Source organism: Bombina bombina, chromosome 4, assembly GCF_027579735.1.
Source record: "Bombina bombina isolate aBomBom1 chromosome 4, aBomBom1.pri, whole genome shotgun sequence".
NCBI classification, from domain to species: domain Eukaryota; kingdom Metazoa; phylum Chordata; class Amphibia; order Anura; family Bombinatoridae; genus Bombina; species Bombina bombina.
Genome location: NC_069502.1, coordinates 771972061 through 771988153, shown reverse-complemented (window position 1 = coordinate 771988153; position 16093 = coordinate 771972061). Strand labels below are relative to the sequence as shown.

At 40.5% G+C, this 16093-nt stretch overlaps 1 protein-coding gene across 1 annotated transcript in view; it reads right to left on the bottom strand.

Moving 5' to 3' along the window:
* DISC1 (DISC1 scaffold protein) overlaps positions 1 to 16093 on the bottom strand; it is an 831610-nt gene that overhangs the window by 112559 nt on the left and 702958 nt on the right. Inside the window, exon 10 of the mRNA XM_053712267.1 lies at positions 9619 to 9679. Coding sequence (XP_053568242.1) covers positions 9619 to 9679 — 61 coding nt within the window. The remainder of the gene's footprint in view (positions 1 to 9618; positions 9680 to 16093) is intronic.

Sequence of the window (16093 nt, the reverse complement as noted above, 5' to 3'; positions counted from 1 at the left end):
CATATGGAGTCTCTCTACTAAACGAGTTTTCTAGTTCCTCAAACCAGAACCACGCTGCTGTAGTGACAGGAACAATGCACGAAATGGGTTGTAGAAGGTAACCTTGCTGTACAAAAATCTTTTTAAGCAAACCCTCCAATTTTTTATCCATAGGATCTTTGAAAGCCCAACTATCTTCGATAGGAATAGTAGTGCGTTTGTTTAGAGTAGAAACTGCCCCCTCGACCTTAGGGACTGTCTACCATAAGTCCTTTCTGGGGTCGACCATAGGAAATCATTTCTTAAATATAGGGGGGGGGGAACAAAAGGTATGCCGGGCTTTTCCCACTCCTTATTTACTATGTCCGCCACCCGCTTGGGTATAGGAAAAACGTCGGGGTGCACCGGAACCTCTAGGAACTTGTCCATCTTGCATAATTTCTCTGGAATGACCAAGTTGTCACAATCATCCAGAGTAGATAACACCTCCTTAAGCAGTGCGCGGAGATGTTCTAATTTAAATTTAAATGTCACAACATCAGGTTCAGCTTGTTGAGAAATTTTTCCTGAATCTGAAATTTCCCCATCTGACAAAACCTCCCTCATGGCCCCTTCAGATTGGTGTGAGGGTATGACAGAACAATTATCATCAGCGCCCTCCTGCTCTTCAGTGTTTAAAACAGAGCAATCGCGCTTTCTCTGATAAGTAGGCATTTTGGATAAAATATTTGCTATGGAGTTATCCATTACAGCCGTTAATTGTTGCATGGTAATAAGCATTGGCGCACTAGATGTACTAGGGGCCTCCTGTGTGGGCAAAACTGGTGTAGACACAGTAGGAGATGATGTAGTATCATGTTTACTCCCCTCATCTGAGGAATCATCTTGGGCAATTTCATTATCTGTGGCAGTACTGTCCTTACTTTGTTTGGACGCTATGGCACAATTATCACATAAATTTAAATGGGGAGACACATTGGCTTTCATACATATAGAACATAGCTTATCCGAAGGCACAGACATGTTAAACAGGCTTAAACTTGTCAACAAAGCACAAAAAAACGTTTTAAAACAAAACCGTTACTGTCTCTATAAATTTTAAACAGAAAACACTTTATTACTGAATATGTGAAAAAGTATGAAGGAATTGTTCAAAAATTACCAAAATGTCACCACAGTGTCTTAAAGCATTAAGAGTATTGCACACCAAATTTCAGAGCTTTAACCCTTAAAATAACGGAACCGGAGCCGTTTACAAATTTAACCCCTATACAGTCCCAGCTATAGCCTTTGCTGAGACCCAACCAAGCCCAGAGGGGAATACGATACCAATTGACGCCTTCTAGAAACTTTTCCAGCAAATTTCAGATCCTCACACATGCATCTGCATGCCCTGCTCTCAAAAAACAACTGCGCAGTAATGGCGCGAAAATGAGGCTCAGTCTACAACTAGGAAGGCCCCCTGACTGGAAAAGGTGTCTAACATAGTGCCTGCCGTTTAATAAACGTTCCCCAAGTTTATAAATGCGAATTGTCAGCATAAATATGAATAAAATGCCCAAATAAAGCAATCGATTTAGCCCATAAAAATGTCTACCAGTTTTTTAGCCCATATTAAGCCCTTTATTCTGTTTGTTTGACTAAGAAAATGGCTTACCGGTCCCCATGAGGGGAAATGACAGCCTTCCAGCATTACATGGTCTTGTTAGAAATATGGCTAGTCATACCTTAAGCAGAAAAGTCTGCTAACTGTTTCCCCCAACTGAAGTTACTTCATCTCAACAGTCCTATGTGGAAACAGCAATCGATTTTAGTTACTGTCTGCTAAAATCATCTTCCTCTCACAAACAGAAATCTTCATCCTTTTCTGTTTCAGAGTAAATAGTACATACCAGCACTATTTTAAAATAACAAACACTTGATAGAAGAATAAAAACTACATTTAAACACCAAAAAACTCTTAACCATCTCCGTGGAGATGTTGCCTGTGCAACGGCAAAGAGAATAAATAGGGTGGGCGGAGCCTAGGAGGGACTATATGGCCAGCTTTGCTGGGACTCTTTGCCATTTCCTGTTGGGGAAGAGATATCCCACAAGTAAGGATGACGCCGTGGACCGGACACACCAATGTTGGAGAAATAAGACTCAATCTCTTTGCAATGTAACGAGTTATTCCAACATGATGACTTAATAGAATGCATAGTTCAGTAAATGGAGATATAGAAGACAGCTTCCTATGCTCATGACAAGTCAATTGGGTTGTGTTATAATGTTGATTACAGAGAAGTGACTATTTGTGGACATACTCGGAAATCTCGTTACTGAATGCAACTGATAGCAGTGGGGCGGAGCACTCACTCTCTAATGATTATTGGTTTATTGTACTCCTTACCCCTTATACCTCCTAGCACTTACTTTAGAATGTAAAAGAGAGCCTAATTATATGGTATAGTCATTGTGTGTTGAAATTTAAATCTTCATGTTTTTTCCAAGTTGATGGGTTTTCCTTGTTATATTGTAATTAATCCTAATATGCTTAATGTATCACAATTGATAAGCAGAAATGTATCTATGCATCTCTCTCTCTCTCCTCTACCTTTCTTAAGAAACTAGAAACAACTGACTCCTACTACAAATAATAACTCCCACTTGAAAGACAGGTGTTGCTCCCGACACAAAAAATAGTCAGCAGAGGAAACTCTGCTTTTGTTATCAGAATTACTACTGAAAGATATTAAAGTATGCATAATGTAAATGCAAATAGTTTACAAGATGCGGGCGAGGATTTTCGCTAGCACATTTAGATACTATAGCTCATACAACGGCCCACGGAAGCCACCGGGCCACATCCCCATTAGTGTACTACCCTTTACAAGTGCACCTTAGCTGGGAACACCCTTGTTTCCCATCTGATTTAACTTATATACTAGGCACATTTCTTGTGCTATTTCACTGATATACCTTATATTTTCCCTACACGCTCTTAAGGTATTTCAATCTTAACCCACTTCCCCATCTTCGGCTATACCTTTATTCTCCTGTTCTTCTCTTAAACTATTCACCTCTCTTTCTTTTTTTCCCCCTTCCTTATTTCCTCTTTTCCCCTCCTCCCATCCCCCCCCCTTTTTTTTGCAAGCAGGACCATAATGTAACGCTTACAACAGTTAATGTACATGGACTTAACAGTCCCGGTAAACGCTCTATTACACTTAGAGAGATATCCAAATTTCATAGCTCTATCATTTTCATACAGGAAACACATTTCCAAAGAGGCAAGGAACCTAAGTGGCTTAATAACAAATACCCGACTGCTTACTTTGCGTCTGGCCCTCAAAAGAAGAATGGTGTAGGTATAATATTTCATAACTCTGCAGCTTACCAACTAACAACAATGCACAAAGACCCAGATGGCAGATATCTGCTGTTGTCCGGCCTTTTATTTGGGAGACCCATTACTTTACTTAATGTATATGCTCCAAATACCCAACAACACAAATTCTTCAAAAAGGTAGCAAAGGGACCGGTATTGCTTGGGGGCGACTTCAACATCCCAATCTGTCCTATCCTAGATACATCAAATTCCGAGTCATGTATTCCCAAAAATATACTAAAAACAATTAAACACACTCTTGCTGACTTAAACCTACACGACATATGGAGGACGTTACACCCCTCAGGAAGGGACTATACATATTTCTCTGGTGTGTTTCATAAATATTCCCGTATAGACTACTGGTTCACATATTCCACTTGTCTCCCTGTTGCCGTTCTTGCAGTATAGGCTTCATCTCATGGACTGACCATGCTCCCGTGTCATGTGACATAGAGAGGCCTGAGGCCCCGCTGACAGAATATATATGGAGACTGGAGGATCATTTGTTACTAGACCCGACGGCAGTAGCATCAGTCAATACAATTCTAACAGAATATTTTTCCTTTAATTCCCACACAGACACATCCTTCTATACAAATTGGGAGGCGCACAAGTGTATAGTTAGAGGTGAGCTATTAAAAATCAAAGCCAAAATAATGAGGGAAAAAAGAATCAAATATAAACAGGCCCAGTCTCTGATACACAAGTTGGAAATAACACACAAAATAAACCCTAAAGACCCTAAAACCTCCCATGACTTGCAACAAGCTAAAAAAGATCTTAAGTACATTTTAGACGCTGAATCACAAAAACAAGCCTTACACCTGAGACAGATGTACTACGACCAAGGAAATAAACCTGGCAAACTACTTGCGAGTGCGACAAAACGCAAAAACTCAAAACATACATTCACAAGTTAACCGATACAAATGGCGAGTCAGCACAGGACAGCAAGGGCATAGCAAACATCCTTAGCCACTACTATAGCAACTTATACAATATTGACTCGCGTACACCATTATCAGATGCTAGGGAACATTCGAACACAAAAAAAATACTCACATCAGCTTATCTGTCGGATCTTCCCTTGGCCCAGCTCTCACCCGAGGAATCTGAGTCCTTGGACTCATCTATCACATCAGAGGAAATCCTAAAGGCAGTAGGGGACCTTCCGACCGGAAAAAGTCCAGGCCCGGACGGTCTGACGCCTAAGTACTATAACATTTTCAAAGATACCCTGGTCCCCCATATGCAAGCCCTATTTAATGACCTGTTTGTATCCAGATCTTTACCGTCATCGATGCTGGAAACCCACATTACGGTGTTACCAAAGCCTGGGAAGACACCGGACAAACCAGGCAATTTTAGACCTATCTCGCGCCTAAATACCGACGTGAAAATACTGGCAAAAATATTGGCGTCTAGATTAAACAAGTTCCTTCCAGGCCTGGTCTCTACAGATCAGGCGGGGTTTGTGCCTGGCCGAGAGGCCAGGGATAATACCCTTAGGGTCCTCAATATTATCAGCTATGCTAAGCATAGATCTCTACCACTGGCTCTATTCTCGTTGGACGCCGAAAAGGCGTTCGACAGAGTAGACTGGCACTTCCTTAGGGAAGTAATGAGGAAGATGAACTTCGGTACCCCATTTCTCGACTTGGTCTTCTCACTCTACTCAAATCCTAACGCTAAAGTTAGAACCAACGGCACCCTCTCAGACTCATTCACAATAACTAACGGCACGCGCCAGGGATGTCCCCTCTCCCCTTTACTTTTTGTTTTATCTATAGAGGCGCTCGCAGTCAAAATCCGGCTTAACCAATCCATAGACGGTATCACAATAGGTGATAAGGAACATAAAATGATAATGTATGCCGATGACATCCTATTCACCATGACAAGGACAGAGTCCACACTTCCTATTATCCTCAGCGAGCTGGAGGAATACGGGCAGGTCTCTAACTTTCACTTGAATATAACTAAATCGGAATTGCTCAATGTCTCGACCCCTTCCCAAACTATCTCTCATTTAGAAAACACACTGCATATTAGCGTAGCTAAGGGAAAGATGAAATATCTCGGGATCAACCTAGCGGGCAGTGTAGAAGACCTTTTTAAGTATAACTACCAAACACTTAAAGATGAAATAACAGGAGACTTTACAGTTTTGGAATAACAAGCCAATATCCTGGCTTGGAAGGGTGGGCATCATAAAGATGAACATTCTCCCAAGGGTGTTATATCTACTACAGGCACTGCCTATCCCACTACCTCCCACTTTCCTTGCTCTCCTGCAGAAAACTATTGACAGCTACATTTGGAAGGGGAAAGGGAGCAGAGTGAGTAGAAAGACTTTGCATCTACCTAGACACAGGGGTGGACTGGGTCTCCCAGACCTTCAAATCTATTGCAGGGTGACAATCCTGCAACATATAATAGACTGGAGTCACAACACTACACATAAGGCTTGGGTACAACTCGATAACCAGATCTACAGTAAAGGAAACACAGCCACAATAGCTTGGATAGAGCCACGTCATAGACCCAATATACTGCACCATTACACAGTTACAAAAGAAACATTACATGTATGGGACAGAGTGCTCTCCTCTTCAAATAAAATCTCCTCACGCTACTCACCACTAACCCCCATAAGGGAACATCCAGCGATTCCTTTGGCCCATGCTAAAATCGCCAACAGACAGGCCTACAGTCTAAGAGAGGGGGTCCTACATTTTGCATTAGACAGGGGTGACATAGCCCCACTGTCGTTCCTTCAAAGTTGGGACAAGAGGCTCTTCACATCATGGTTTTCGCGCTCACAACTCAAGCACTTCATCACTACCCACAAATATAAAGGCGACATGAACAGATCATTGACCCCTTTTGAACTCCTATGTGTGCAGCAGGCCCCACCTAGACACACAATCTCTCTTTTGTACAAGCTCCTGCTGGTGGGGGACGAGGAGACACTTCCATCATATGTCGGGGCGTGGGATAGGGAAACAGCTCAGGACACCCACACTTCTGAGTGGAGGGGGGCGCTCCAGGTGGCGGCGAAGTCATCATCTTCAGCTGCCATCCAAGAAATGCACTTTAAACTTTTGAGTAGGTGGTACCTTACTCCTGCTCGATTACATAAATCTAACCCGGTAATTTCTAACTTGTGCTGGAGAGGGTGCGGTCAGGTGGGTACAATGTACCATATTTGGTGGGCATGTCCAGTCATTACAGCCTATTGGGTGGCAATTTTTGCCGTAATGTTGAACATAGTAGAAATTGATCTAACGCCCCAGATGTACGCCCTGCTCTTCTTGGGCATACCAAAGATTCAAAACAAAGTCCTAAGATCACTCCTGTTGATAATGATAAACGGCGCAAAAAAGCTTGTCCCTATCAGATGGACAACCTCCTCACACTAGAGAAATACCATTTCATGAAAACTGACAAACTTGAAACATATTATCTCATGTTGGAGATTTGGGATAAACACAAACAGGCTAAATCACCAGGCACCCAGACCTTAACAGGGGTTATACCAGCAAGCTGAGACTATACAGATCATATTCCATGCACATAACTTTACAACTGCATAAACACTTCATTTAGACAGCCCATTTCGCATTGGATCATAGGAGCAATAGATTAGAAGGTAACTCATCAGATCCCTCGTTAATTATTTCCCTCCCCCACCCTATACCTTTCCATTGTGCATGGGTTTTTTTGGGGTTTTTTTCTCTCCCTTTATCCCCTCATCCTTTCCTCCTCTCCTATCTTTCTCTCTTTTCTACTTTTCTTCTTAGATCTCTCCATGCAATACTCTTGTTAATTTATAGCAACCTCATGCAAAGATAAATATCATATCGTCAGACATTTGGCATTTTATATTCCACTCATTGTTTTAATAAGAACTAAGATGTCTCTGATGTATTATAATTCTTTTATATTGAATAACTGCATGTTGTTTGATTCTCTACTGTTTATTTTGAAATTCTCAATAAAAATGATAATAAAAAAAATAAATAAAAATAAATAAATAATAATAATTGTAGGTAGGTTGCGGCGACATTGGGGGTGGCAGATTAGGCGTTAATAAATATAATGTAGGGTTCGGCGATGTTGGGGGCAGCAGATTAGAGGTTCAGAACTATAATGTAGGTGGCGGCGGTGTCCGGAGCGGCAGAGTAGGGGTTAATAATATTATGCAGGTGTTGACGATGTCGGGGGCGGCAGATTAGGGGTTAATAAGTGTAATATTAGGGGTGTTTAGACTCGGGTTTCATGTTAGGGTGTTAGGTGTAGACATAAAATGTATTTCCCTATAGGAATCAATGGGGCTGCGTTAGGAGATTTACGCTGCTTTTTTGAAGGTGTTATTTTCAGCCGGCTCTCCCCCATTGATTTCTATGGGGAAATCGTGCACAAGCACGTTTTACCTGCTTACCGCTAACGTAAGCAGCACTGGTATTGAGGTGAGATGTGGAGCTAAATTTTGCTCTACGCTCACTTTTTTGCGGCTAACGCCGGGTTTCTAAAAACCCGTAATACCAGCGTTGTCTGTAGGTGAGCGCTGAGGGAAAACTGCGCGGTAGCACCGCACAGCCTTACCGACAAAACTCGTAATCTAGGCGTTTGTTTTTTTCTCATTTTAAGCAATACATATAATAAAATAAATATATATGGAATTTGTTTTCATTTATTTATTTTTATCCTTTTTTCTTACTAAATAAAAAATGAGGCCTTCATTTTATAACACAGCATACTGACAGTTCAATATATCAACTATCCCCTAGATTATGGCAATTTCAGCGTAAAAACAGTAACGCAGCTATTGCGAGTTTTGCATGGAATTTTCATAGCCTATGTCCGGACTTCAGCAACCGTGAGTAGATATTCTGGGGTTAGTGTTATGTATTTTTTTTATTTTTTGGGGTGTTTTTTTTTTAGATTAGGGCTTTGGGCTTTTGTAAAAGAGCTAAATGCCCTTTTGATGGCAATGAAAAAGAGCTAAATGCCCTTTTAAGGACAATGCCCATACAAATGTCCCTTTAGAGGCAATGGGTAGCTTAGGGTTTTTTTTTTTTTAGTTGTTTTTTTTTTATTTTGGGTGGTTGCTTCGGTGGTGGGTTTACTGTTGGGGGGACTTAGTATTTTTTTACAGGTAAAAGAGCTGTTTAACTTAGGGCAATAATTTTAAGGGCTTTTGGTAGTTTATTGTAGGCTAGGGGGTGTTTTTATTTTGGGGGGGCTTTTTTATTTTTATAGGGCTATTAGATTAGGTGTAATTGTTTTTATTTTTGATAATTTCGTTAATTATTTTTTGTAAGCTTAGTGTTTTTTATTTTTCATAATTAAGTGTTTTTTAAATTTGTAATTTAGATTTTTTAATTGGCAGTATTTTTTATTTTATTAATAGTAATGTTAGGTTAATATATAGTTTAATGTTAGGTTTATTTTTATTTCACAGGTAAGTTTTTATTTATTTAAATATAGTTATATTGTAATTTAAATTTAAAGTTGGGGGGTGTTAGGTTTAGGGGTTAATAGTTTAAGTGTTTTTCAATGTGGGGGGGTCATGGGTTTAGGGGTTAATAGGTTTATTTAGTGGCGGAGAGGTGGGAGGCTGCTGGTTTAGGGGTTAATAGGTTTAATTAGTTGCGGAGATGTGGGAGGCCGAAGGTTTAGGGGTTAATAGGTTTATTTAGTTGCGGAGATGTGGGAAGCCAGAGATTTAGGGGTTAATAACTTTATTATAGTTTTGGCGAAGTCGGAGAGCAGCGGAATAGGAGTTAATAGCTTTATTATAGTGTCGGTGATGTTGGGGAGCGGCGGAATAGGGGTTAATAGCTTTATTATAGTGGCGGCGATATTGGGAGCGGCAGATTAGGGGTGTTTAGACTCAGGGTTTATGTTAGGTTTAAACGTAACTTTTTTTTCCCCCATAGACATCAATGGGGTTGCATTACGGAGAATTTTCATTCCGCGATGGCAGGTGTTTTTTTCTAACACTCTCTCCCCATTGATGTCTGTGGGGTAAAGTGTGCACGAGCACGTCAAAGCAACTCTTGGCTTTTGTGCGGTATGGAGCTTAACGCCACCATATAGCACGCACAAGGAGGCTTTTCAGTAACTCGTAATGGCAGCGCTATGGAGGGTGAAACAACGCAACTTTTTGGCGTTAGTTTTACACCCTCTTTAACGCAAAACTCGTAATCTAGGTGCAAGTTATTTTGTGTTTTTTTTTTACATATTAATGAATATCTTACCATAGCAGTTTTTCCTCCAGGATGTTAACATATCTTACAGCAAGTTCCTTCACCCTTTTTTCTGAAAAAGAAAAAGTGTTTTTTTTATAGAATAAAAAAAAATAACACCAATTTATATCTTTAGTTTGATAATTGTTCTCATTTGTAGTATTTTATTAACTTCTTATGACTTCCAGATGATGTTCAAATATAAAAAAAGATATAACATTTGGTATAATTTTTGTTTTTGAACATAAATATTACACATTAAAGGGACTGTAAAGTAAAAAACTTGAATGGTTTAGAGAGAGCAAGTCATTTTATACAACTTTCAAATTCACTTTTATTATCAAATTTGCTTCATTCTCTTGATATATACTCGCGTGCAAACCCAATTGCATTTTCTCAAGTGCGCTAACCCTATATGTAATATGAATATTTCACTTTCCAATGTAGCAGAATATGTTCTATGTATTCATAAATACATATTTCTATATATATATCTGATGTTTTCAGCTACTTAACTGCAAAGGGCTCCAATGCACTTCTATATATGAATACATATGTATTTATGTGTTTATATGAATATATGTCTGTAAATACATATGTAAATACATACACACATATATACATATACATCTTTAGACATGTATGTATGTATCTCTGTGTTAAAGACCTTTGCAGTCCTTTTTTCCCTACCACCTGATACCTCATATCTTTGAGCCATTATAACTTTATTTTTTTCATGAAATCATTTTTAAGTTTTATTATGAGTGTAACTAATTTTAAACATATTTTTTAAGTGTTTTGTGCAACTTTTTTATCTCACGTAACAGTTAACCAGAGCGCTCAAAAAAACGCATTTACTTTCAACCTTTAAAAAAAAGAGCCAGAATAAACCTTTTTGCTTGTGTGCAACAAAAAGCGCGCCACTCGTAATCTAGCCCATAATGTCCTCTATGCAACTTTCAAAGCTCTTTGTAATGTTTTACTTTGTGAAATTATATGCTGTCTGTCTGGTAACAGATATTTTAATAACATTGAGCATCAGTGCATTCTTTGAACAAAAGACGTTTCAAGGACTTGTAATAGGACATATGAATACATAATGTCTAGTAGTAAAATATCAAGAAAAAACGGTTTTATAACATGTTTTCAACCTCCTGACAGTATGTTCTATTATTCTGTAAAGAATAAATTTAAACTCCAATTTTTCTAGCTCTGCCTGTCACTAATTTAATTGAATAAAATCTGATATAGCAATTCTTGATTTCACTGTTCAGACGCACACCTACAAGCAATTTTACAATGTCCTTGAAAGTCACTGGATAATAAATCAGTGTTATCAAACGATACAGGCAACACACCAGACAAAACACGTTAAAATGAGGTCATTTCAAAGTTAAAGTGTGACATTTATTAAAAGTTTTTCCTTCTTTCAATACAGATAATACGGTAATGTGCACTTTGCTTTGTTTCCACTTTTGTTTTATATAATAGTCATATGAAAATAATTTATTACAGTACCAAATAGATCTTGCACAACTGATTTTAATTTTGAGCCATTTCGTATTCCTGTGCTGAAGCAGGACATAGGACCTGATCTAAAGTTCTCTGCTCTGGTGAGATTATCTAAAACGTCTCGAGAGTACTGTGAGATCCCTCAAATAATTTTAGAATTGCATTACAACATAATAATTTAAGGGACAGACTAGTCAAAAATAAACTTTCATGATTCAGATAGGGCATGCATTTTTAAACAACTTTCCTGTTTACTTTTATCATCAATTTAGCTTTGTTCTCTTGGTATTCTTATTTGAAAGCTAAACCTAGGTAGGCTCATATGCTAATTTCTTAGCCATTGAAGGATGCATCTTATTTGAATTTTGGCTTTTTTTCACAACTAGAGGGCATTATATGTGTTCCATATAGGTAAGATTGTGCTCATGCCCGTGGAGTAACCTAGGAGCTGGCACTGATTAGCTAAAATGCAAGTCTGTCAAAAGAACTGAAATAAGGGGGCAGTCTGCAGAGGTTTAGATATAAGGTAGTCACAGAGGTAAAAGGTATATTAATATAACTGTATTGGTTATGCAAAACTGGGGAATGGGTAATAAAGGGATTATCCATAGTTTCTGGTGTAGACTGTGTCTTTAAAAAAAAAAGTTTGTGTGATTTCTCTGCATACCAGTGAGTTTTTCAGAATCATTTATAATTCTTAGGGCTTGCTAATTAAGGCTTTATGGCCCAATGATCTCCACTCAAATGAAATGATGGAAGAAGTCTCATCAATGCAGTAAGGTCCCTCAACATTAAAAAAAAAAAACTAAATTTATGCTTACATGATAAATGTATTTATTTCATAGTGGTGAGAGTCCACAAGCCATTACTCCTGGGAATTTAACTCCTGACCACCAAGAGAAGACAAAGATACCCAACATTCTACAAGCTTTTAATCCCTATCACCTCCTCAACTCCCAGACTACACCCCAACTCGAAAGACTGGCGGTAAAGAAATTATTGTCCAAGAGGTACGAAAAAGAACACCCCCAGAAGACTGGAGTGGAGAATAATCCACTAGGACAAAGATTGATATTTTAATAACATTGAGCATTGATCCCTAAGACAATGTCGCAAGATACTGTCTACAAAAACTCTCAGAAATAAAACTCATAATTGAGGAGAGAAAGCTTTCTGAAAAAAATAGTTTCTTCCACCAGACCTGCAAAAAACAGTAAACTGCTGATAACAATAATTTCCATAAATGGAACCACTGAAATACCCTGAGAAATTATAACAAAGAAGTTATCAGAGCCTATGCAAAATGTCTGGGAGCTATAGTAAGCGTTTGTCTAGAAGGACAAAATTTAAGAACTGGTGGTGGTCCTTGAGGATAGGAATATGGAAAGCATCCTTCAAATTAATCACATCAATTCAAATCAATCAAAAGTCAAAATTAAACTTTCATGGTTCAGATAGAGCATGCACTGTTAAACATAGCAAAGAAAAAGGAACAGCCGCACTAGTAAGGCACCAAGGAGAAGGGCTGATAAAAAAACAGAATTTATGTTTACCTGATAAATTTATTTCTCCTACGGTGTGTCTGGTCCACGGCTTCATCCTTACTTGTGGGATATTCTCTTCCCCTACAGGAAATGGCAAATAAAGCACACAGCAAAAGCTGTCCATATAGCCCCCCCTCTGGCTCCGCCCCCCAGTCATTCGACCGACGGTTAGGAGAAAAAGGAGAAACTATAGGGTGCCGTGGTGACTGTAGTGTACAGAAATAAAAATGTTTAAACCTGACTAAAAGCCAGGGCGGGCCGTGGACTGGACACACTGTAGGAGAAAGAAATTTATCAGGTAAACATAAATTCTGTTTTCTCCTACATTGGTGTGTCCGGTCCACGGCTTCATGCTTACTTGTGGGAACCAATACCAAAGCTTTAGGACACGGATGAAGGGAGGGAACAAGTCAGGTAACCTAAACGGAAGGCACCACAGCTTGCAAAACCTTTCTCCCAAAAACAGCCTCCGAAGAAGCATAAGTATCGAATTTGTAAAATTTGGCAAAAGTATGCAGAGAAGACCAAGTCGCTGCCTTACAGATCTGATCAACAGAAGCCTCGTTCTTGAAGGCCCATGTGGAAGCCACAGCTCTAGTAGAGTGAGCTGTAATTTGTTCAGGAGGCTGCCGTCCGGCAGTCTCATAAGCCAATCGGATGATGCTTTTCAGCCAAAAGAAAAGAGAGGTAGCAGTAGCTTTCTGCCCTCTCCTCTTACCGGAATAAACGACAAACAAGGATGATGTCTGTCTGAAATCCTTTGTTGCTTCTAAATAGAATTTTAAAGCACGGACCACATCTAGGTTGTGTAACAAACGTTCCTTCTTCGAAACTGGATTCTAGCAGAAGAAATAGCAACCAAAAACAGAACTTTCCAAGATAGTAACTTAATATCTATGGAATGTAAGGGTTCAAACGGAACCCCTTGAAGAACTGAAAGAACTAAGTTTAGACTCCGCGGAGGAGTCATAGGTCTGTAGACAGGCTTGATTCTGACTAACGCCTGTACAAACGCCTGTACATCTGGCACGGCTGCCAGACGTTTGTGCAACAAAACAGACAGAGCAGATATCTGTCCTTTTAGAGAACTAGCTGACAAACCTTTATCCAAACCCTCTTGGAGAAAGGAAAGTATCCTAGGAACCAACAGATATATTTTTGCCATATCTTATGGTAAATTTTCCTAGTCACAGGTTTTCTGGCTTGAACCAGAGTATCTATAACTGAATCTGAAAACCCACGCTTAGGTAGAATCAAGCGTTCAATTTCCAAGCAGTCAGTTGCAGAGAGACTAGATTTGGATGTTCGAATGGACCTTGTACTAGAAGATCCTGTCTCAAAGGTAGCTTCCATGGTGGAGCCGATGACATATTCACCAGGTCTGCATGCCAAGTCCTGCATGGCCATGCAGGAGCTATTAGAATCACAGAGGCCTTCTCCTGTTTGATCCTGGCTACAAGCCTGGGAAGGAGAGGGAACGGTGGAAACACATAAGCTAGATTGAACGACCAAGGCGCCACCAATGCATCCACTAGCGTCGCCTTGGGATCCCTTGATCTGGACCCGTAGCGAGGAACCTTGGAGTTCTGACGAGACGCCATCAGATCCATATCTGGAATGCCCCATAGTTGAGTTAACTGGGCAAAGACCTCGGGTGGAGTTCCCACTCCCCCGGATGGAAAGTCTGACGACTCAAATAATCCGCCTCCCAGTTGTCTACTCCTGGGATGTGAATTGCAGATAGATGGCAGGAGTGATCCTCCGCCCATTTGATAATCTTGGATACCTCTCTCATCGCCAAGGAACTCTTTGTTCCCCCCTGATGATTGATGTACGCTACAGTCGTCATGTTGTCCGACTGAAATCTTATGAATCTGGCTTTCGCTAGTTGAGGCCAAACTAGGAGCACATTGAATATCGCTCTCAGTTCCAAAATGTTTATCGGGAGAAGAGACTCTTCCCGAGACCATAGACCCTGAGCTTTCAGGGAGTCCCAGACCGCGCCCCAGCCTAAGAGACTGGCGTCGGTCGTGACAATGACCCACTCTGGTCTGCGGAAACTCATTCCCTGAGACAGGTGATCCTGAGTCAACCACCAGCGGAGTGAGTCTCTGGTTACCTGGTCTACTTTAATCTGGGGAGACAAGTCTGCATAATGCCCATTCCACTGTTTGAGCATGCACAGTTGTAATGGTCTTAGATGAATTCGAGCAAAAGGAACCACGTCCATTGCTGCAACCATTAATCCTATTACCTCCATGCACTGAGCTATGGAAGGCTGAGGAATAGATTGAAGAACTTGACAAGCGTTTAGAAGCTTTAACTTTCTGACCTCTGTCAGAAAAATCTTCATTTCTACAGAATCTATTATTGTTCCCAGAAAAGGAACCCTTGTGGACAGGGACAGGGAACTCTTTTCTACGTTCACCTTCCACCCGTGAGACCTGAGAAAGGCTAAAACAATGTCTGTATGAGCCCTTGCTTTGGAAAGGGACGACGCTTGGATTAGAATGTCGTCTAGGTAAGGTGCTACAGCAATGCCCATCGGCCTTAGAACCGCTAGAAGGGACCCTAGCACCTTTGTGAAAATTCTGGGAGCAGTGGCTAAACCGAATGGAAGAGCCACGAACTGGTAATGTTTGTCCAGAAAGGCGAACCTCAGAAACTGATGATGATCTTTGTGGATAGGAATATGCAGGTACGCATCCTTTAAGTCCACGGTAGTCATATATTGACCCTCCTGGATTGTTGGTAAAATCGTCCGAATGGTTTCCATTTTGAATGATGGAACTCTGAGGAATATGTTTAGAATTTTTAAATCCAGAATTGGCCTGAAAGTTCCCTCTTTTTTGGGAACTACAAACAGGTTTGAATAAAAACCCAGACCTTGTTCCGCTGTTGGAACTGGGTGTATCACTCCCATCTTTAATAGGTCTCCTACGCAATGTAAGAATGCCTGTCTCTTTATCTGGTCTGAAGATAAGCGAGACATGTGGAACCTTCCCCTTGGAGGAAGTTCCTTGAACTCTAGAAGATACCCCTGAGAGACTATTTCTAGTGCCCAGGGATCCGGAACATCTCTTGCCCAAGCCTGAGCAAAGAGAGAAAGTCTGCCCCCTACTAGATCCGGTCCCGGATCGGGGGCTACCCCTTCATGCTGTCTTGGTAGCAGCAGCAGGCTTCTTGGCCTGTTTACCCTTGTTCCAGCCTTGCAATGGTTTCCATGCTGGTTTAGGCTGGGAAGTGTTACCCTCTTGTCTAGAGGCTGCAGAGTTAGGAGTCGGCCCGTTCCTGAAATTGCGAAAGGAACAAAAATTAGATTTGTTCTTAGCCTTGAAAGGCCTATCCTGTGGGAGGGCATGGCCCTTTCCCCCAGTGATGTCTGAAATAATCTCCTTCAATTCCGGCCCGAAAAGGGTCTTACCTTTGAA